Here is a 21,212-nt window from a genome sequence, read left to right on the forward strand (position 1 = left end):
ATGTACATAAGAAGTTCCAATATTTACAGAGTTGTGTTGGAGATGCCTGGTGGAATGTGCTTGGGAGACTCAAGCCTTTGAGGAAAGAGTGATTTAGCAAGACAACTTGACAGACATTCATCTTTCTTTAAAACAGATTTCTTCCCGGAACAGGTCATCTATGAAGCAGCAAGGAGTAGACATATGCAATGGATCAAAAGAGTAACAGGTAAAACTGACAAACCATCCAAATGGACATGATAGTGAAAACAAACCTTAAATAGGCACAAATGGCAGATTTAAATAGGACTTAGAATGTCTAATTCTACATGACAAGGATATCAGGCAAACCATTCTCCATGCATTATCATTATCACAGTAAGAAACCCTGGGAGCATGGTGGGGTAAACACAACCTCAGCAGGATAGTCTACAGCTGTATAAAAAGAACGAGAGAAAGATAAAAAATGAGCCTTCCCCAAAGGGTCCGTTGCATGTCTCCCGGAGCATGAAAGTAAACAAATAGGTTGTCCTTCATTCATAGAATTTGTCCTATTTGTTAAAAACAAGACATGGCTGTGACACACGGTCTGCTGTGCAATAGTTCTAGGTACGTTTGAAAGCAGACAAATAAAGTTCTGTAAAGCTGCACAGAGGACATTAAATCATAAAGCGAACACCCAGTTGAGATTACCTTGCTTAGCCAATCAATAGAAGCATTTTTAAAAAACAAGGTTTATGCAGTGTCTGAGTGAGATGCCACATCTTGTCAATCTGTTGAATGTTACAGATTGCCCCATGTGTCTGAAGGTGGAAACTGGGCTACAACTCCTCTTTCATCATGGTCTTCCTCTCCTAGCATGAAGGTTAGCTTGTATTGCAACTGCACCTTCTCCTGGAAAAGAAGAGAATTGAGGGTTGCAGAAATCTATTAGTTTATAATTACAAGAAAATGTTCATGTAGGGGATGCCACAGAGGTATATAACAGGCCTTCAATGAGTGCCTACACAGTCTAGTACCTTGTGAGGGTTGGCCAGCAGCAGGACCTGTGTGATGGCAGCAGGTGGGAGGATTGGGTTGAAGGCTGGAAGCTCTGTTCCTGATGGGGGCTGTAGCTTCACTCTCATTGTCTACAACAGAGGTCATGATGTCAACCCTACACTGACAATGGAACTGAAGGTGAAAAAGGCAGATTAAGAGAGAAGAGGTCTTACGTCAGGGACAGAGAGCTGAAAGAGGATGTTGCTGACTGGAACCGGGGCGGAGGAGAGCATGGAGATGATCACCACCAGCACATCAGCAAGAGAGGGCGGAGTGTCACGTGCAAAGTGGAAGAGCACCCGCAAACTGTGGCTATCAAACACCGTCACAGGCAACAGGCTGCCTGGTTACAACAAAGAGTTTAAAACACTGTTCAAATGTGATGCACTATTAGCATAGCAAGTACATAATACAAATATTATAGATACTTACTGGGCTTAATGGACTCAAGTGGCACAAAAACATCTGTCAGGGTCATTTCTATAGGGGGAATGACTGTGTGAACCGGAGAGGTGTCCAACAACCTATCACCTTGGAGAGCCACCGGGTGCTCAGGGGAGAAGGCCGGGATAGGACTTGGATTACTTCCAGATTTGTTCTGGAGATCTCGTAGAGTAGGTTTGAACGGAGGCTTGTCCCTGAAAATAGATAAAGGTACTACATAAAAGGTTGAACAAGGTTGCGGAGTGTCTGTCATGTTGTTATAACAAGTTGACATGGTCATCACCTCATGATCCTTCATATATGGTTTCACTTCTTCATATATTGTTTTGCTTCTACAGCACTTGAAGTGACTTCAAATCATAACGAACACAGTGGTCCATCAATACTGTACTAAGCAACATAACTGGCAGACTAACACGGATACTTGACACAAACATCTCCTGCGGTGTAAAACCCTCCCATAGTGAAGGGTTAGTTACCATTTGACCTGCAGGCCCTCTGGAGGTAGGGACTGCTGTAGCAGTGTCTTCCCCAGCAGATCCAACTCATCTAAGGCTGAGCTTCCAGACGTGGCTCCAGTAGAAAGAGGCTGGGTGTAGGGGAGCCGATCTGGACTCAGTAGTACACTAGGCGCTGCTGGGATATCAGTAATATCCACACTGTCAGAAGACTGTTGCAAAGAAAGCGACACCACGTGTAAGACACAGAGACGATACACTTGTTGAGGTATAATCATGAACCTGCCTAAGTAATGGTAATCTATCAAGCTAAAAGTGACTCAATGGATTTGGTGTTAACGGAATATTATGCATCATGTCTCACTGTGTGAAGTCCTCAGTTCTCACCTGGAAAGAGTCCCAGGCGGTAGAGTCCTCAGGCTGAGAGGCCGGGTTGGAGGTGTGGGTCCCCTCACTCAAACCTGGGAAAATTAGCAGTCACCCACAATTAACACACACAACATGGAAGTAGCAGAGGTCCTGGAAGACTTGATGTAATATGCTGTCTGCCCTTACCCAGTGACATTAGCTCATCATCAAGAAGACTGATGCCCATCTCCTGAGAGGGAGCATTTAGGCTGTCTGTTGGAGTGGGGAATTCTGGGAAGGAAGGAGGTGACGTGTCCAATTCCGATAGATCAAGTAGCGCCACACTACTTCCTGGAAGAGATAAGTGTACAGAGGAAATCTTTTAACCCATGCATGTAATCATATACTCTAGTCCCCTTCCTACCAAGGTTGTGTCAAGTGACGCTATCGTCCCTATGGATGCATGTGTCATTGACCCATTGTTGCTCACCTGTGAGCCTTCGCGTATTAGCTGAGTTGTTCCCGTTCACCACCTCTCCCTTCACCTGCTGCCTGTACAGGTTGATGACCTGAGTCAGGCTGTCGTTGGCCTGGAGGATCTCCGCTGCCAAACACACACACACTTGTAATATACTGTATATCGTCACCCACATATTCTTCTCTCTCTGTGTACCATACACTTAAACACATTGAGGAGTGTCTGAAACCTCACCCAGAGCCTCATCATTGTCCTCTGTATCACTGGCCAGTCTGAACAATGTGGGTCTCATCTTCTCACAGCGCTGGTACAAGTCCTAAACACACACTATCAAATGTCTGTATCTGCATGTAGTGCTTTGTATACATCATATATAGGTGATGCTGTTATGGCACTGTGGGAGGTGTCTCTGGCTTGTGTAAAGGTGCCACAGACCTGGATGAGCTCTGCATTGCTCTGTGGGTTGGTGGTCCGGTCATAGTCCTCCAGCAGCTGAGTCAGTAGGCTGACACTCTCATTCACGTCCTGGATGGCGTTCACACGCTTGGACAACTTCTCTGCCCGCTTCTGGTCCTGAGACACACACACAGGTCAGGAAGAAGAAACCAGGGAGGGAGGAGGGGGAAAAAAAGTATCCTTTGTCCCTAAATTAAAGGAGTCGTGAAAGCACTGAATGATTCTGACAAGGAGACCACCCCTCAGGGCAGAGCTCCCACATTCTCACTCAGTCCCCTTACATGACTAGAAGAGTACTAAAGCACTTGGGCATTCACTTTCTCACTCAGTCCCCTTACATGACTAGAAGAGTACTAAAGCACTTGGGCATTCACTTTCTCACTCAGTCCCCTTACATGACTAGAAGAGTACTAAAGCACTTGGGCATTCACTCACTCAGTCCCCTTACATGACTAGAACTAAAGCACTTGGGCATTCACATTCTCACTCAGTCCCCTTACATGACTAGGCATTCACATTCTTCTCACTCAGTCCCCTTACATGACTAGAAGAGTACTAAAGCACTTGGGCATTCACTTTCTCACTCAGTCCCCTTACATGACTAGAAGAGTACTAAAGCACTTGGGCATTCACATTCTCACTCAGTCCCCTTACATGACTAGAAGAGTACTAAAGCACTTGGGCATTCACTTTCTCACTCAGTCCCCTTACATGACTAGAAGAGTACTAAAGCATTCACATTCTCACTCAGTCCCCTTACATGACTAGAAGAGTACTAAAGCACTTGGGCATTCACTTTCTCACTCAGTCCCCTTACATGACTAGAAGAGTACTAAAGCACTTGGGCATTCACATTCTCACTCAGTCCCCTTACATGACTAGAAGAGTACTAAAGCACTTGGGCATTCACTTTCTCACTCAGTCCCCTTACATGACTAGAAGAGTACTAAAGCACTTGGGCATTCACATTCTCACTCAGTCCCCTTACATGACTAGAAGAGTACTAAAGCACTTGGGCATTCACATTCTCACTCAGTCCCCTTACATGACTAGAAGAGTACTAAAGCACTTGGGCATTCACATTCTCACTCAGTCCCCTTACATGACTAGAAGAGTACTAAAGCACTTGGGCATTCACATTCTCACTCAGTCCCCTTACATGACTAGAAGAGTACTAAAGCACTTGGGCATTCACATTCTCACTCAGTCCCCTTACATGACTAGAAGAGTACTAAAGCACTTGGGCATTCACTTTCTCTTCCATACTAACACACACACAGACCAGATAATACAGTTCACACTGTGCGATGTGATGTACATCTCCGTATTACTGTAAGGAAACAGCCTATAGGTCTACATTATTCATACATTTAGGCGATCTTGAGAAAAGAGACTGTACCTCCTGCACCATTTCCTGGATCAGTTTGTTGGCTGCTTTCAGGTCCTCAGGGTGAGTGCTGTTCAACAGGCGAGTCAGTGTCTACCAAGACACCAGGGAGGAGGAAGAATTTAAAGTTAAGGGGAGGGGTAGTAAATGGAGTGGAGAATGCATGGTGAATCACATTTGTAATGCAGAATTTGGAGAAAAAAAACAAGTTATATATTTCTTTTGTTTAACAAAACCTTACCTTTGACTTCTCCTCATCCTCAAATATGGCATTTTTTGGTCTGGGAGGTGGAAGCAGGAGGAGTTTGTCAGCTGGAAGAACTGGGTCCTGTTTGACAATGCCTGGTTAAAAAAACAACACAAACCAAGGTAAACACAACATTAACAACAACTGTTCGTCCATCACCATCATAGCTACACTGCAGTCACTAAGTATAGAGTGAGTATACAGCTCACCCTGTTTTTTAAGCATCTGGTAGGCATCAGCGATCTTTGCCTCGTCAGGCAGCCCCAGTGTCCAACTATAGATGAGCTCCAACACCTTCTTCTTCACTGGCTCTGGAGCCCGGGTGCCGAGGTACTGAGGGAGCGAGCAGGAGCATGCTGAGTGAGAGCTTATCCAATTGTAACAGACTTGCTCAGTGAAAGGCACAGACAGAGACAATCATTACCTTTGGAGAGACCACTTTGATGAGCTCATTGAGGAAGCGAAACTTGCCCACCTCACTGTGGAACCTTTCCCCACAGCTCTTCATGCACGTCTCCAGCAGCTGGTTGCACACACATCACAAGTGAGTCACACAATTAGTTTCTTCAATATGAATGTAGACACACACACACTACACAGAAGGCTGTCAATTGGATTGGCTCAGATTCCTGTTACAACACACTGCCATCACTCAACTCACCACGAGTGTCTGCATGGCCTCCCACTCCTGAGGTGATTGGATCTTGTGAGCCAGTAGCCTGGTGGCCAGCTGGGGTCTGAAATGGAAAATAAAGAGTTAGATCTGCTGCCAACTTCAGCCACATCAATCTACCATTGACTATTGTATGACATGCAATTTTACCTCTCCCTCTACTCTAGACAACACATATTTTGGGGGGGATTGACACAGATGTCAGCACAGGGTCAGTGTCAGAAATCTTAAAGGTGGAATATGAAGAAATCGCTCTGCCATTTCCTGGTTGCAAAAATTCTAAGTTAACCTAACTTCAGTTTAAGTGGCAAAACAATCGATGTATAGTGTAGAGAATCATTATACCATCTAAACATCTATGAAATATATTTTCAAGAACTACAAATATTGTATATTGTATGAAGCTGGTGTACAAAACCAAAAGTACGAAATTTAGGAATGGGACGCATAGAAATAGCACACACAGAACAAATCTACCACTTCTTAGACTTGCTTTCAATGAGAATGACAGACCTATAACTCACATTCCTATGTGCATTTGGAGATAGCCCAAAAAGTTCCATATTGCAGCTTTAAGTAACAAACATGTACTCAGTACAGCTACTCCTGAGAGGTGAAAACATAGTGCTAAGACGTGTACATGTTATGAGACACTGACATACCCCTCCAAATCATTGTTGAGCTGGTCACAGAAGGCCTGGATGCTGTCCCAATCTGTGTCTCTGTTCAGTGGGTTTGTGGCCTTGTCTAATGGGAGAATTAAGGAAATTGGGGGAAGGGGAAATTAAGGTTAATCAGAATATTTTTCGATAGTGACACATATCCATGTTTATTTCAGGGAACTGTCAAACGTGGAGATGAACATCAATCAACTCTGTTGCAGAACTGTTTTAAAAACAGATAATAGCAAGTACTTTAGCTTTCCAGCAGTACTTTGGACACGACTTTGCAAAAGACTCCAACTCCAGTTCTCCCACTGACCGAGTGAGCTAGGCTTCCTGCATTTGACAGCACACTGTCACATAGCTAAGCGTATAGTCACTGGCAGGATATGAATTCACGATAGGTGGCTTGCTGGTTCCCGTATCTAGCAAGAGTTATATTGCATTATCTCTAGTCTAGATGGTTCTGGGAATCTATCTGGCTAGGTAGTTAGCTTTACAGCTGGCTAGCTTGCTGTTTATGAGAGGTCTAACGTTACAGTCCCTCTCAGTTTGCACCTTGATTTTGCTTAAACTGTCATCTCGGTCAACTGCAACACGGTTATTTTTCCAAGGACGCATGCTCCAATAGCTCTCTATACAACCTAAATAACTTTTTAAAAGACTTACTGATACGTGCCTCCAAACTGTCCGTGTCAGGCGACGCCGCCATCACTACCGGAATTCTCTTTACCATGAACGTGTCTCGCGAGGGACAACTTTGAGAGCTCCCCTTCTCACCTCTCCGACAGTGATGGGTGGATGATGGCAACTGGCACTGTCGCATAGAATATAAAACACAGAAAAAAGGTTATCATACTTTCTAATGAACCTTCTCGATCATACTGTAGTTGTTTATTGCAAACCTGTGCAGACAGTGCAAGCAGTTTCAGATTTCTACCAGTTTTCCCTACCCTCTAGCGGCACAAAGGTGTACTGCTGTACATGTGTGTAGTCAGTACAGTTACCCTGTGGTACAGTAACGGGTTTGTTTTGGTGTTTATTCTGTGTGATCAACTCTTCGGGGTAGTACATTATCTCGGAAAGCGAAGATCGCTAAACAACGTAACACATTTATGAAAATGTAACCCAAAAGTGATTCGAACGAAAAAAATACCTGAGTGAAGAGATTTATTGTTGTGTCAACATTTTACAGCAAATCAACCCGCGAAAGTGGACGTTGCTCGCTATTTTCTACTTCAAGGATCAACTTCGCTGAGATTAGAGACTTTTGGGGAACAACACATTGGAAGCAAGTTACAGTGAAGTCTCATAGGTTTTCTCAGTAAAAACAATGTTGGACTTGGTCGACAAAATATAGCCAACGAGCTAACGTAGCTAGTGAGTGTGCTAAACAGGGTTGAATATCCAGGATCTGACAGGTTGAAGTTGAAGTGGTTGTTGACTTTCTCAATTTAACATGGGAGAATGAAATTCTATCATGGGGTCATTGAAAGCTTTACAAGAATGGTGTCGCATAAAATGCGAAAATTACCCCAATGTGGAGATAAGGAACATGTCTTCTTCATTCAGAGATGGATTGGCGTTTTGTGCCATTATCCACAAACACCGACCTGATTTGATGTAAGTATATAAAATAAATTAGAATAAGAATGTGAACTCCCCTGTGAGCTTCCCCATCCTCTTTAGTACTGTGGGCCAACACTGGCACCCAGTCTCCCACAGCCCCAGTCAGTGTGTTGTATGTGAGTACATTGTTGACAGTAGGCCTATAGGACTCAGTTCCTGCCTGTCCTTAGGCTGATCCAGAGCAGCTGGCAAACTAATCTGTGGCTGTAGCAGGGACCTGAATCCTGTCACAGTGGATTTGTCTGCCCTGATACACGGAACCACAGCATGGCCTAAGCTCCAAGTTAACTCTCCTTAATCTTCCTCTATCCTTTCCTCTCCCCACTCCATTCTTTAATGGAAACGTCTCTAATGTTAAACATGTAAAGTGTGGTGTGCCGCAGGGCAGCTCTCTTGGCCCTCTACTTTTTTCTATTTTTACTAATGACCTGTCACTGGCATTAAACAAAGTCTGTGTGTCTATGTATGGGGATGATTGAACCCTTCATGCGTCAGCAACCGCAGATAGTGAAATCGCTGGAACGCTGAACAGAGATTTGCAGTCAGTTTTAGAATGGTTGACCAGTAATAAACTAGTCCTGAACATCTCTAAAACTAAGAGCATTTTATCTGGTACCAATCACTCCATAAATTCTAGACCTCAGCTGAATCTGATAATGAATAATGTGGTTGTTGAGCAAGTTGAGGGGACTCAATTACTTGGTGTTTCCTTGGATTGTAAACGGTCATGGTCAAAACATATTGATTCCCATCATTTGTATCACATAGTACTATTCTGCTTTTGCTCCAGAGACTTCAACTCCCTCTCCAAAGATAACGTTTATGAAAACAACCATCTGGTGAGTTTTACATAATTATGTTTTTCCTGCAAGCATGCCTAACTGTCTCAATGCATGTTTATGTTCATACATTGCGCTACATCTGTTTATATTGTCCTATCTGTCTGGCATTTCATTATTGATCCCCTCTCCTACCAGGCATTTGAGGTTGCACAGTCAAAGCTGGGAATCCCTGCATTGCTGGATGCTAAGGACATGGTGTCCACAGAGGTGCCAGACCGGCTAAGTGTCATCACTTACCTCTCCCATTACCACCACTGCTTCAACAAGAAGTCTCATGGTGTGTGGCTAAATTGTGTCATAGTCAAATTGGGAAAACAGCACATGGTTGGTTCCACCTGTGTTTATCAAATGTGTGTGTATTCAAAGTGTTCATTTTTACTATGTCGCAGAGTGCTCCAGTCACTCCCAGACACAACCTGACTCTCTTGGAGGTTTGCAGCCTGCCAAGGTAATGTAATAAAGTTGTTATGAAGCCATTTTTATTTGAATTTTTTATTACTTAATCTCAACTCTGTCCACAAAGTTATTTATCTCAATCTCCTCTTTCTTCCCAAATTCTCACATTTCTTCCTCTTTACTGTTGCCATTGGCTGACCTCCCCTGCTCAACAGTCAAGGACAGAGGAGCCATCCAACAGTGGCAGGCCATGCAGCGCTTGTGCCTCCTGCATGAAGCACGTCCACCTGGTGCAGAGACATCTCACTGAGGGGAAACTCTACCACCGCAGCTGCTTCAGGTAACACTACTGCTCAGAAGGCAACGCTAGTTTATCCTTATCTGCAGACAGTGAAATATAATCTGGGATTTGTGTCCCTCTCATGTCATCCTGTGTTTCTCTTTCAGATGCAGTGTGTGCAGCAGCACTCTCTTACCAGGGTCTTACAAAGAGGGGAGTGAAGTTGGCTCCTTGGTCTGCACCCACCACTTGACAGCCAGTCAAAATGCCCACCCTGACTACAGTAAACAAACTGGATCAATAGAGAATCTGCCCAAATTTGATGAGCAGGAGGTGACACTATCTCAGGGTGGATTAACAGACAACCCCGATCTCTCTGATTTTATTGGAAAAACAGACTCAGATGAGACAGTTATTTTTGGAAGAGGAGGGACAGAGACGGAGGGAGGTGAGAGAAAGACAAGGCACGACACACTCAAGAAGCCAATGCCACCCCGTCCTCCAAAGCCCACTGTAGAAGAGGGAAAGCTTGAAGAAGCAGGGACACGGCCCATTCAAACAACCAAAACACTCATTGTAACACCAGACAGCGATTCGGCTTCTGCAAGCCCTGAACGGCCAGTTCCTGCACCCAGGCGGGTGTTAGACTCCACCCCTCCTCGTCCTGCACCTAGAACCCGTCCACCTAAAACCATGGACAGCCCCCTTGTTTCTGGTGAGTAAGACTAACTACCGACTCCAGCTTCTCGATTCTGACCTCACTTTACGACTGTATGAAGAGTATGTCCTTGTTATCAGAATATTTCAGTGCACTCAATTCTGTGTAGACATCCCATCTTCTCCTCATTTCAAACATATCCATTACATGTTTCACTATCCATCTCCCTCTCTCTGCAGGTTACCCAGTTGATAATAAAACCTTACCCAATCCTTCTCGCAGGTAAGTTTGTTCATCAGACATAACACATGATGTAACTTTGAGTAGAATTGTCCAATTAATGCCTATTTATTTATTTCACTTTTGACATCAGGTTTGGCCAACCCAGTGGGCCCCCTAAACCCAAAGACCCACCATGGCTGGAGCTTGTCCAGCCAGGGCCCTGGCCAAAGCTTCCCCCTGCCCCACCCCCTAGTATGCCCAAGCCCCCACGCTCAGGCTCTATACCCTCCCTCAGAGGCAGTTGGTACAGAGCGAGAGAACCCCCTCCCAACCCCTTTGGGGAGTTTGAGGATGAGGAGGCTGATGATGATTACACTGGGGAAGAGAACACAATGAGTGGTGCTGAAGGCCAAGCACAGCCCTCAATGGTAACCAGCCAGACATGGTGTGGTACCAGTCAGTTAGCTGAAGCAGCCAGCTCACATTGCCAAGCTCATTTAGAGGACACGTCCAGAGAAGTTGACAAGTCTAGTATTGCTGGAGCGGATGACGCAGTAAATTTACCTGAAATTGCTAATGCACCAGAGAAAGAAAGTTTAGCTGAAGCAGGATGCTCACTTCCTGTATCTAATTTAGCTGAAGAACCTTGTTCAATTGGTATATCTGAGTCAGCTGATGTTGGTGGGATAGCTAACATGGCTGAAACAGCTGGCGCACTTGATGTATGTAATTTAACAGATGTTGGAGTTGGAGAATCAACCAACTTGTCCAAAGCAGCTAGTTCACTTGGTTTGTCTAATTTGACTGAAGCTAAAACCACAAGTTCATCTTACTTGGCTGAGGCTGCTAGTTCCCTTGATGTATCTAATCTAGCTGAAGTAGCCAGCTCACACGGTGTATCTGGTCTAGCTGGAGCTAGTGGGTTCGGAGGTTTAGTTGGAGCAGTTAGTGCACCTAACATATCTAATTTAACTGAAGGAGCTAGTTCATATGGTGTTTCTGAAGCTTCTGGCGGTTCACTTAGTGTGTCTAATTTAGCTGGAGCTGATAGCATATGCAGTGTGACTGGAGCACCAAGTGCTCTTGGCAAATCAGATGTAGCCCAGAGCCTCTCTTTGCCCAAAAGTGTGTCTGTGCCCGCAATCTCCACTAGTTTAACCTGTACTCAAAGTCACACCCCACCAACCTTGTCAACCAATGGAGCAGCAGCCAGTCCCTCCCTGCTCAGACCCCCATCGCTCCCTAGTGTGTCTGAAGTGAGGGACTCTGGCCAGGTGCCCACCCCCTCTCACAGTAAGGTACAGTATAATGCTGCTCTTTAGTCTCCACTGATATCTATGTCACAGCTCAACCTGCCCAAAATACAGAACATATGGGCTTGTATTACACAACACATAAGTATTATACAAAGATATCAGGTTAAGTGAGTTTCAGACTGAAACTATTTTCCAACATGTTAACATAAAAGACAACATCTTTTTCTAAGATTCCTGCATAACAACATCGTCCCTATACTGTAGGTTATAGCCTACTCCAGATAGCTGCTTGGACTGTGTGTGCTTGAATATTACAATTATGGATTTCACAGAAATGTCTTCAATCTCCAATTTAGCAGGTGTGCAAGGAGAACCCTTTCAATCGTAAAGTCTCCCCCTCTGAGTTCCCCAAATCCAAGCCTGCCCCTGGACATGGCTTCCCCCTCATCAAGAGGAAGGTGAGAGGATATCTCAGTGTAATGGAATTAACCCATTATCCAGTGTTTTCTCCAAATCAGAACAGTCCCCTAGTACACATGCATGTCTCCTCAGGTGCAGACAGACAACTATGCCCCAGTGGAGGAGCTGCAGGGGGAGCTGGGGGAGCTGGAGAAACGAATGGACAGGCTGGAGCTGAGAGGGGTGGAGATGGAGAGAAGCTTGAGAGACTGCCAGAATGGTGAGTGTCTGTAGTTGTACGTGTCTGTGGTGTGCTTATTATTAACATCCAAATAATTATTCCAGTTATCATATAAATTGTTGTTGTGAGAGATTAATTGTTATTGATCAGACTAGTGTCGTCCACCTGTTTGTTTCAGACCAGGAAGAGGAGGACATGTTGGTGGACTGGTTCACTCTAATACATGAGAAACACATGCTTGTGCGCAGAGACGCAGAGCTGGTATACATGTAAGTGCACTGACCTGAAATGATATCAAAGCAAGACAGCGCCTCCATAACACCTTTATTATCTCTGCTTATTTTATCATTCCCAACATATGGACCTGATGTATTTGTATGTGTACTCCAAGGGCCAAGCAACAGAATTTAGAGGAGAGACAGGCAGACGTGGAATATGAACTGAGATGTCTCCTCAACAAACCAGGTGAGTGGCCAGTCTTCACACGACCCTCCCTCCAGTATCTACTACTCCTCAGCAATTATCAGACTGCTATTACGTGTTGTTATTTGACTAATCTAATTGTTTGTCTCTCATCTCCTCCTCAATCATCATCCACCCAGAGTGTAAGTGGAGTAAGGATGACCGTTATAGGGACCAGCAGTTGATGGAGGAGCTTGTCACCATCATTGAACAGAGGAACCACATCATCAACAGCTTGGATCAGGACAGGCAAAGGTGCATTAAAAACTCATAGATGAATACCAAGGGCCATTGATTCAGACAAATTTCATAAAGCAGATATGATGCTCTTGCTCATACCTACCAATGGTTTGTCTTTTTCAGGGAAGAAGAAGAAGATGCTCTGTTTTCCATGATCAAGAAGAAAGGTGAGGGGAAAGAATTTTCCTGTTTTCTCGTGTCTGTTCACACTCTCGTTCATTCCTATTCCCTCAATACTACACCTCAGACTCCTTCATTTCTCAGAATTTGATCATGGTATCACTATTTCTCCCTCCTCAGATTTAAGAAAAGAGTCTGGGAAAGACCTGAAGACGTTAAGAGCAAAGTTCAAGCCCATGAAGATGCTGAAGATGCTGAGTCATAAAGATTCTAAGAGCAAAGGCTCTCTAAAGAAGAACTGAGTTGGACTCGGGCTCACCCTGTAAGGAAGGAACAAATAGGTCTATATTTGTTAACAAATACACATTGAGCCACAATGTAATGTCTCATAATTGTACAAAGAAATGAATGAAGATTACGGGTAAGAGATGGAGACTCTTGGACTGTGGATGAGAGTGGATAAGAATTAAGAGAAGCCTCTGATGCAGAGTATATGAATTTTCTTCCCAAGTGAAAAAAACTATCCCCATTACACTGCACTTTTTGTACAAGATGTGATTGCTCCTGTATTCCTTAAAGCCTTAGTCAGCCTAAAATGAATTGTTGCAAAGAATCATTCACTAATGGGATGAAAAATAACTCCTTTAAACTTTTATTTTTGCAGTTCAACTTTGTTAAATTATATTTAATAAAACATTGTACTTTGTATGAACAGAATGCATTTGTATGATCATAATCTTTTGATAATGTTTCGATTTTAAATGTCATGAATCTGTTTTTTTTTTTTTTTAAATGTACCTCATACACATGCCTAATGTATATATTTTTTAAATTGTACAGGCTAATCAGGGTATTTGCTACTCCAGATTGTGGCGATGCTTTCCATTGCCTGTACATTCTGATTTATTGGGCAAGGTCTTTCACACTGTATTCAGATCTTTGTTATTTATGTCTCACCAATGTGGGAATTAACCACTTCTTGATGATAGGTATTTTATCATGCTCAAAACTACATTATACGATCTAAAAATACATGTTTAGTTAGTATAATACATTTGGAAAAATAAACCTAACTATATTTTTTTATCTATATATATATATATTTTTTTTAAGCATCTCGTTCATGTGTTGAGTCGCTTTGCGGAACCAGATATTATGGTGCAGTTGTTAGTCTATCAATCAAATCGACGCACCACGCAACCGGAAGTCGGTTAAACGGATTATATCTAGCTGTTAACAGCGTTTTGAAGTTCGCTATCTTTGTTTTTGAAAACACTCGTTTTTTTTTACCAAACTAAAGTAAGGGAACATGTCCGACAACGAAGGAGAGTAAGTATATAGGATATTGTTACCTAAAAAAAATGAAGTACAACCATGTGTGTCGCATGTCTTTTTAGACTCGAGGTAGGGACCTTCCATGTTCCCCCAGTGATTTTTAGCTCAACGTTGTGACCTTTCATGTTCTCACTGGGAGAAATTGAAATTCCTGTGAGAACATGAAATCACTTGGAGAACATGAAAGGTTCCCACGTTTAGAGACTATAAAGACATACGACACACAGATTGGTTAAGAACAACAAAACTGGCTAAGTTAGCTCACGTTGCCTCCACACTCCACTGTTCACCTTTTAGTGTATTATTCTTTACACTTTACTCCTCTTGTTACCTCTGCAGTTTTGATGATGGAGACTTTGATGACGCTGAAGAGGATGAGGGATTGGATGACCTGGAAAACGTTGAAGATGTGAGTTTTCCACCTATTTGTTCTTACTTGTTAGCAAGGTATTAACTCTTAACGTTATCTATAGTAAGCCTCATTGTATCTGGACAGATTTATAGTGTTTTAATAATCTCTTGTGATCTGTCATATTTGTCTGATGCTTTTTATTTCACTACAATCAATCCATTACTGTCTATTACCTATTCAATGTTCAACAATTTCATCACCAATTCAAACTCAATTTATAGAAATTCTCCCACCTGCTTCCTCTGCTCTCTCTGTCTGTTTCTTGTTTTCCTGACCTGTTACTAGGAGGACCAAGAGAATGTGAAGATCCTGCCTGCAGGGGAGGGGTCACAGGCCAACCAGAAGAGGATCACAACCCAATACATGACCAAATATGAAAGGGCCAGGGTGCTGGGGACACGCGCCCTGCAGATAGCGTGAGTACACCTCAGCAGTGTTGCAATACGCTAGGGAAAGACATCTTTTCAGAAATGTCTTTCTGCCCTTGAGTCCCTGTGAATATGGTCTATTAAAAAGAGCCCATGTCAAGCCTCTTAGCTGAGAGCTAGTAACCATCTATGGGTTTCTCAAATGAGATTTTCGGAAGTTAATTATAATACGATACAGAGATGCGCTTTATCGCCTACATGGCTGTAATGCATGTGTATGAGTCCACCCATGTCTTGCCTTTACTCAAGACAATAATTTGTCTAAAGGTGAATATCAACATAGAAAAAGAGAAACTAGGACTCAACTAGCTAAAAAGACAACCATAATACACATGACAACTGACTGCATTCTAAACGATCAAATATGAAGATAAAGCTAGCTGTTTTGGTAAAGAATTACAACAAAACATTCCAAAGCCAACGTGAATCACATTACACCGTAATGTTTGAAGGAGCTTGGTGCCTACAGCATGTCTGACAAGATGTACAACAAAGGGAAGAAATGGCAGCAGTGGACACAGAACATACATTTTCTCCCAGGGGAATGCTGCGTTCCCAGCATATTACAACAGATGTTTATTTTTGCCACTACTACAGGTACCACTCACTTTGTGCTCTTGCCAAATTCTCTACCTCAGGTGTCAACTGTTGGTTTAGTTGGTGACCGGTAATCTGCTGAGTATGTGGAGGAATGAATAGTCTGATATCTGTCATGTTGTCTCTGTCACTATTCATAACTTTCTCTGTGATATAGCATGTGTGCCCCAGTCATGGTGGAGCTGGAGGGAGAGACAGACCCTCTGCAAATTGCCATGAAAGAGCTAAAGTAAGCTATGCTTAATCTGTTTTTTTCTAGTTTATGGTGGAAGTGTGATACTTGGAGAGTGCATGTTACTCCTCAGTATATGATTGAGTGTTTTTTTTCTGTGACTGTTACAGGTGCAGGAAGATCCCCATCATCATTCGGCGGTACCTTCCTGATGGCAGTTATGAAGATTGGGGCTGTGACGAGCTCATCATCACAGACTGAGCCAGACCAAACCGGACTGGCAGAGGCAGGGCCAGACCACCTCGCAACCCACTAGGCTGGTGTGAGTGCAAACTTTTGTTCCAGCAAAGCATTAACACACCTTATTCAACTAATCAGGGTCTATTTAAGACTATGTATAATTGATTAGTCAAATCTTGTGTGGTACTGCGTGGCTGGAACAAAAGCCTGCATACATACTGGTCCTTTGCTATAACATTACCTACCCCTGCACTGGGCCAACCAGCTCTACGGGCAACCTGCAGAGTGAAGTCATCAATTAATAAGACTTTTTACATTTTAGGCCCCTCCCACTGTACCACATGTGACCCCTCCCACTGTATCGCCATTTATTTTGAAAGCATTGAAGCATATACAATCTATGAAGTGAAAGTAGGGCTTCTAAAAGCTATGTACTTTTATTACAGCTGTCTTTCACAAGGGAGAACTGTAACTCATGTCTACATTTACAATGTGTTAGGTAAAAATTTAATTGTGTTTATGAATAGTTTTATGACGGTGGAAGAGCAGTTGCTGTGGAAGAGCTCTTTGTTTTATTGTTGTGATTAAATTGTTTTGTAAGAAAGTACTTTTGTATAATTTTTTTTTTACCAACACAATTGGCTTTTTGCATGCATGTGACTTTTATAAGGTTTAGAGCCAAAAAATATGAGCTTTTTTTTTTCATGCAGAGTTAATTGCAAAACATCTGTATACAAATGGTGCAACTCACAAATTAATTTGAGTGAATAACTTGCTGAAACAGTTTCACCTATGCTCTGAGCAAAATGTCTTTAAATAATCCTCCCAAGAACTAAGATTTCTAAGAGCTCTGTGTCATATTTCTTAGATTTCAACATTTGTTTTTCTTGGAGGCTGGCTGAAGTACTGAGTCACACTGACATGACCCAAGCATAATTATAGACTGAAGGAATGTGTGTTGCGCTGGATTTGACTGTATCAGTTGTGTGTCCTTTACTCTACCGTACAAAACTCTTGCACCTAGTTCCTCTGAATTGTACACTTAGTACAGATAAAACACCTATACAACCCAACACCCCAAATCACATGGATATGTTTTCACAACAGAGTCCGTGTTTTATTTTCTCCCGTTTGAGTTCCACAGTCAAACAGCTCTTTTTTTTATATTATTGTGAAAGTTGTACCCATACCTCCCAATGATGGACAGATACTGAAACTGACATAAAACAAGTGACAGGGTGAGAGCTATCTACATACACTCAAACAGACAAGCACAGTCAGTTCATTGTTTTAGTGGAAATGGGTTGTTACTGAGGCAACGAGCACTAGCCAAGGTTGGGAGAGGGGGCTGAAGAGGGACCCTTGCCCAATTAGCAGATTTGGTGTAAGGGGCCATGACACCCCAGTCTAGTTTTACTCTAGTCCTTAGTGGGCTGACATTCTCCTACAGGCTGAAGGAGTAGAAAGAAAGAAAGCTGTTGGAAAGAGAATGAGGGATATGCCCAGGTCAAGCAGGAAGAAAATAGATCTTCTCTGCCTTAGTCAACCAGTGCCGTGCAGTTTCTGGCCTGTCACACTTTTTATAGGAAAGCACATGTATTTCTTAGCTATATTTTGTGTGATTTAACAGGTCCACAATGGGGAATGGCATTCGCGGTAACTTTTTGCTTGTTTTTTTGGATCGCAACGAATTTGGAAGACTCCCTGCCTGAGGATGGCATGACATTCCTTTCATATGGGACCCAAGATCTTCACATGACCATTTCTTCAACCACAGAAAAGGGGGCATCGCTAGGGTAGATCCACTCTGATAATGGCGTACGTGCATAATGTCTGTCCTCTGCCCTGGGCCTACACTTACCTAACACCCTCCTTCTGTGTTCTCTTGTCCCCCCATTCACCTCTGCTTGGAAACTTCTGTCCATTTTATACCCATTGCATGAAATGACACTATTTTGAGTCTCCTGCAGCATCCCTCTTTACCTCCATCATACAAGCATTTTTGTCCACATCTCTTATCTCTCTCTCCAGTTTTGGAATGTTTTAATCCCATTACAGTCCCAACCTGAGCAGGGAGGGGAGTTTGGGGATGGGTGGGGGTGCAGAGACTGTGCAGCCAGTATGAGAGTCCCTTTGTATCCCAGCGAGCTACAGGCCAGGCAGTTATGGGTATGGCTCCCTCATTGCCCCGTTTCCCTCCACTCACTGCTCCCTCTCAATGGCTCTCTTTGTCTTACCAAAGTATCACACAGCCGATTAAATAGAAGGAATTAGAGTCAGGCTTAACCCGCAACACACAATCACGGACATAGGCATATACATACATGATTTAAACTGCTGAGGTGCATGTAGTTGGACCAGTCAGAGCAGTGGACCATAGTGGGGTTCAGTGTTGTCTGTATGGTGCTGTGTAGCCTGTGAAAAGAACAGCAATATCCAGCAAAAGTGTTCTGTGCCTAGAGCTCATGGATGAGGGCTGCCATAGTTTTCAATATTCTGTAATCATACTCAGCCTAACTGAATTAGCCATGATCCATTCACTGAAATTACTTTTGTTAAGTCTACGAAACAATGAATGAGTCACTGCAAGCTGTGATTACTGCTGTTGTTGCATCGCCTAGCCCAAGCCCTAGCCTAATTATGTAATGTGAGGAGAATAAGAAAATAATGCACGTTGGCAAGTAGCATTTATGGTATATTGGAATTCAATGTTTGTTGTCCAATGTCATCTTACCTTTCTCAGGGTAGCCGGTATAAAAACATTAGTGGAGACAGACTTTTACAAAAGCAGAAAGAATACAGTTTTATTTAGTGTGAGAGAAATTCATTAGTCATCACGTCGCTAAGGTCTTGTTTCCGCTAGTATTTACAGGTTGTTTTGTTCTGCTGGCAACACTTACTGAGAAACACTTACTGAGAAAACACCAAAACAACAATAACAGATTTTTCAACACGGTGAAGAAAACCTGTTAACAGCTCATAAAAACATAATACCAGCAAATATAAATAATAATTGTAATATTCATAAGAACAAGCAATTCCTAAAGCAAGACGTAGGATCTAAAATGAAATGTCATGTGCTTCTTTCGCTCAAGGCATAATGTACAAAAACGGCCCAAAAGTAGTTCTGGGCCAAAAGGAAGCACTACCATTATTTAAAATAATAATATTGAAATCACATATATTAGAATAAAGTAAACATACAAGGTATTATTTCACATTACAAGATGAAGGGGCATCCAACGTTAACTACAGGTACTGTTATTTTGGAGTTGTCTCTTGGTACCTCTCTTTAGAAAAGAACCCCTTGGATTGTTGCTATTCTATTGCAAACAAGGGGTTGGTATTTCATGACATAAAGGCCAGTTTGCGATCTTACCCTCTGTAGACTCGAGAACTCATTCATGCATGCTGTTAATCACTCAATCTCAGGCAACTGTGTTTCTATGATGGCATTTCAGAAAAGCCATAAACAGGTAGCAAAAATGTTACAACAACTATCTACAAATCTAACATTTTACACTGAATACTGTACACTGAGTGTACAAAACAATAGGAACACCTTCCTAATATTAAGTTGCAGACCCTTTTTCTCTCAGAACAGCCTCAATTATTCGGGGCATGGACTATAAGGTGTTGAAAGCGTTCCACAGGGATGCTGTCCAATGTTGACTCCAATGCTTCCCACAGTTGTGTCAAGTTGGCTGGATGTCCTTTGGATGGTGGACCATTCATGATACACACGGGAAACTGAAACTGTTGAGCATGAAAAACCCAGCAGTGTTGCAGTTCTTGACACATTCAAACCAGGGCGCCTGGCACCTACTACCGAACCCCATTCAAAGGCACTTAAATATTTTGTCTTGTCCATTCACCCTCTCAGAATGGTACACATACACAATCCATGTCTCAATTGTCTCAAGGCTTTAAAATCCTTCTTAAACCTGTCTCCTTACCTTCATCTACACTGATTGAAGTGGATTTAACAGGTGACATCAATAAGGAGTCATAGCTTTCACCTGGATTCACCTGGTCAGTCTATGTCATGGAACGAGCAGGTGTTCCTAATGTTTTGTGCACTCAGTGTAAAGACACATTTTTAACGTCAAACAATTAATTAAAATGTGAGGGAAGTGGTGCAGACTTTCAGTGTAGCGATGGCAAAACATTGGCAATATAATGACATTAATAGTAACGATTATAACAATGAAAATAATGTATTATGTCTACTGAAGATACATACTTAATGACCTCAATTTTGGTTCATAAAAGATGATTATATAAAATAATGATGTAGTATTGTCTTCTTATTCACTATACCGTTTTGAAATGTTCTGTGTTAAAGAGACAATGCTGAATCAACATAATAGTCAGTGCCATGGGAAAAAAATATATTGAGGTTGATAAATCAATATAGTGTTGAGGGTATGTCACCAAAGAGCTGTAATGTGTTGTACTTAATTCAACATCAATGTAGTACTGTAATACAGTGCCATACAGAGAGAAACAACTTAAATAATATTTTTCTCTTTCTTTAAAGTTTTGGTTTCAAAACTTTGGTCATTTTAATTTATAAAACAGATTTTCTGGACTGTATGCCCTTTGTTATAGATATACAGTATATTCCAATTACAACATAGGCAACTTATAGGCGCATTCTGGCAGTCATTTTAGCAGACAAATGTATCCAAAGTGACTTACTGTCATGTGAGCATACATTTTACGTATGCACGTGGAAATCGTAAGAAATATGCCTCTGGGCCAATTACAGAATATGTCATTGATTATATATCGGATATTATGTTACATCATGTAATTAATCTGTTTTCAACATGCCTGAGATGTGGATGGATGGGCTAGCCAAACAGTTTGTCACTCTGTACTGTTGACATCTTTACATCATAAAACCATTTCAAAGATAAGCCTCTAGATTTAAATACGGATTTGATTTATTCTCTCTTTCTGACCCTAAAAACTAGGATCCAACCCTCTGAGTACTCAACAATGGAGTTATACACCACACGTTACCCCATAAAATCATCTGATCTCCATTCCTCCTTGGACCCTACAGGCCTTCCTGCATCTGGGCCAGACCAGAAGGGGATTCCAT

At 42.5% G+C, this 21,212-nt stretch overlaps 3 protein-coding genes across 6 annotated transcripts; 2 read left to right on the top strand and 1 right to left on the bottom strand.

Annotated features, from left to right (window-relative positions):
- Positions 1–106: 106 nt before the first annotated feature.
- On the bottom strand, positions 107–7,085 carry LOC115110434 (ADP-ribosylation factor-binding protein GGA1-like). 3 transcript variants are annotated; one of them, XM_065006545.1, is made up of 18 exons: positions 6,843–7,085; positions 6,174–6,258; positions 5,500–5,575; positions 5,263–5,361; positions 5,048–5,171; positions 4,833–4,933; positions 4,604–4,684; positions 3,184–3,321; positions 2,983–3,064; positions 2,761–2,874; positions 2,478–2,621; positions 2,310–2,383; positions 1,944–2,134; positions 1,453–1,658; positions 1,194–1,363; positions 999–1,109; positions 779–873; positions 107–721 (listed from the first exon to the last, which is right to left on the bottom strand). In XM_065006545.1, the coding sequence occupies exons 1-18, from the start codon at positions 6,997–6,999 to the stop codon at positions 715–717; spliced, it is 2,055 nt and encodes a 684-aa protein (XP_064862617.1). In that variant the 5' UTR covers positions 7,000–7,085; the 3' UTR covers positions 107–714. The 3 variants fall into 3 exon arrangements, with proteins under 3 accessions (XP_064862617.1, XP_064862616.1, XP_064862618.1); XM_065006544.1 differs by having other exon boundaries at positions 107–873; XM_065006546.1 differs by having other exon boundaries at positions 107–873; positions 6,853–6,917.
- Positions 7,086–7,190: 105 nt separating this feature from the next.
- Positions 7,191–14,010, top strand: LOC115110430 (MICAL-like protein 1). Of its 2 annotated transcripts, none has more exons than XM_029636083.2 (15): positions 7,191–7,796; positions 8,593–8,641; positions 8,780–8,921; positions 9,034–9,092; positions 9,256–9,380; positions 9,488–10,035; positions 10,218–10,260; positions 10,352–11,498; positions 11,813–11,914; positions 12,009–12,135; positions 12,275–12,365; positions 12,488–12,561; positions 12,699–12,813; positions 12,922–12,965; positions 13,099–14,010. In XM_029636083.2, the coding sequence occupies exons 1-15, from the start codon at positions 7,654–7,656 to the stop codon at positions 13,218–13,220; spliced, it is 2,931 nt and encodes a 976-aa protein (XP_029491943.1). In that variant the 5' UTR covers positions 7,191–7,653; the 3' UTR covers positions 13,221–14,010. The 2 variants fall into 2 exon arrangements, with proteins under 2 accessions (XP_029491943.1, XP_029491944.1); XM_029636084.2 differs by having other exon boundaries at positions 7,192–7,796; positions 11,816–11,914.
- Positions 14,011–14,092: 82 nt separating this feature from the next.
- Positions 14,093–16,709, top strand: LOC115110432 (DNA-directed RNA polymerases I, II, and III subunit RPABC2). The gene is made up of 5 exons (XM_029636086.2): positions 14,093–14,247; positions 14,593–14,662; positions 14,951–15,081; positions 15,848–15,919; positions 16,033–16,709. Exons 1-5 carry the CDS (start codon positions 14,228–14,230, stop codon positions 16,121–16,123), a joined length of 384 nt encoding a protein of 127 aa, XP_029491946.1. The 5' UTR covers positions 14,093–14,227; the 3' UTR covers positions 16,124–16,709.
- The last annotated feature ends 4,503 nt before the right edge of the window (positions 16,710–21,212 follow it).

This window comes from Oncorhynchus nerka, linkage group LG21 (genome assembly GCF_034236695.1).
Source record: "Oncorhynchus nerka isolate Pitt River linkage group LG21, Oner_Uvic_2.0, whole genome shotgun sequence".
Classification (NCBI taxonomy): Eukaryota; Metazoa; Chordata; class Actinopteri; order Salmoniformes; family Salmonidae; genus Oncorhynchus; species Oncorhynchus nerka.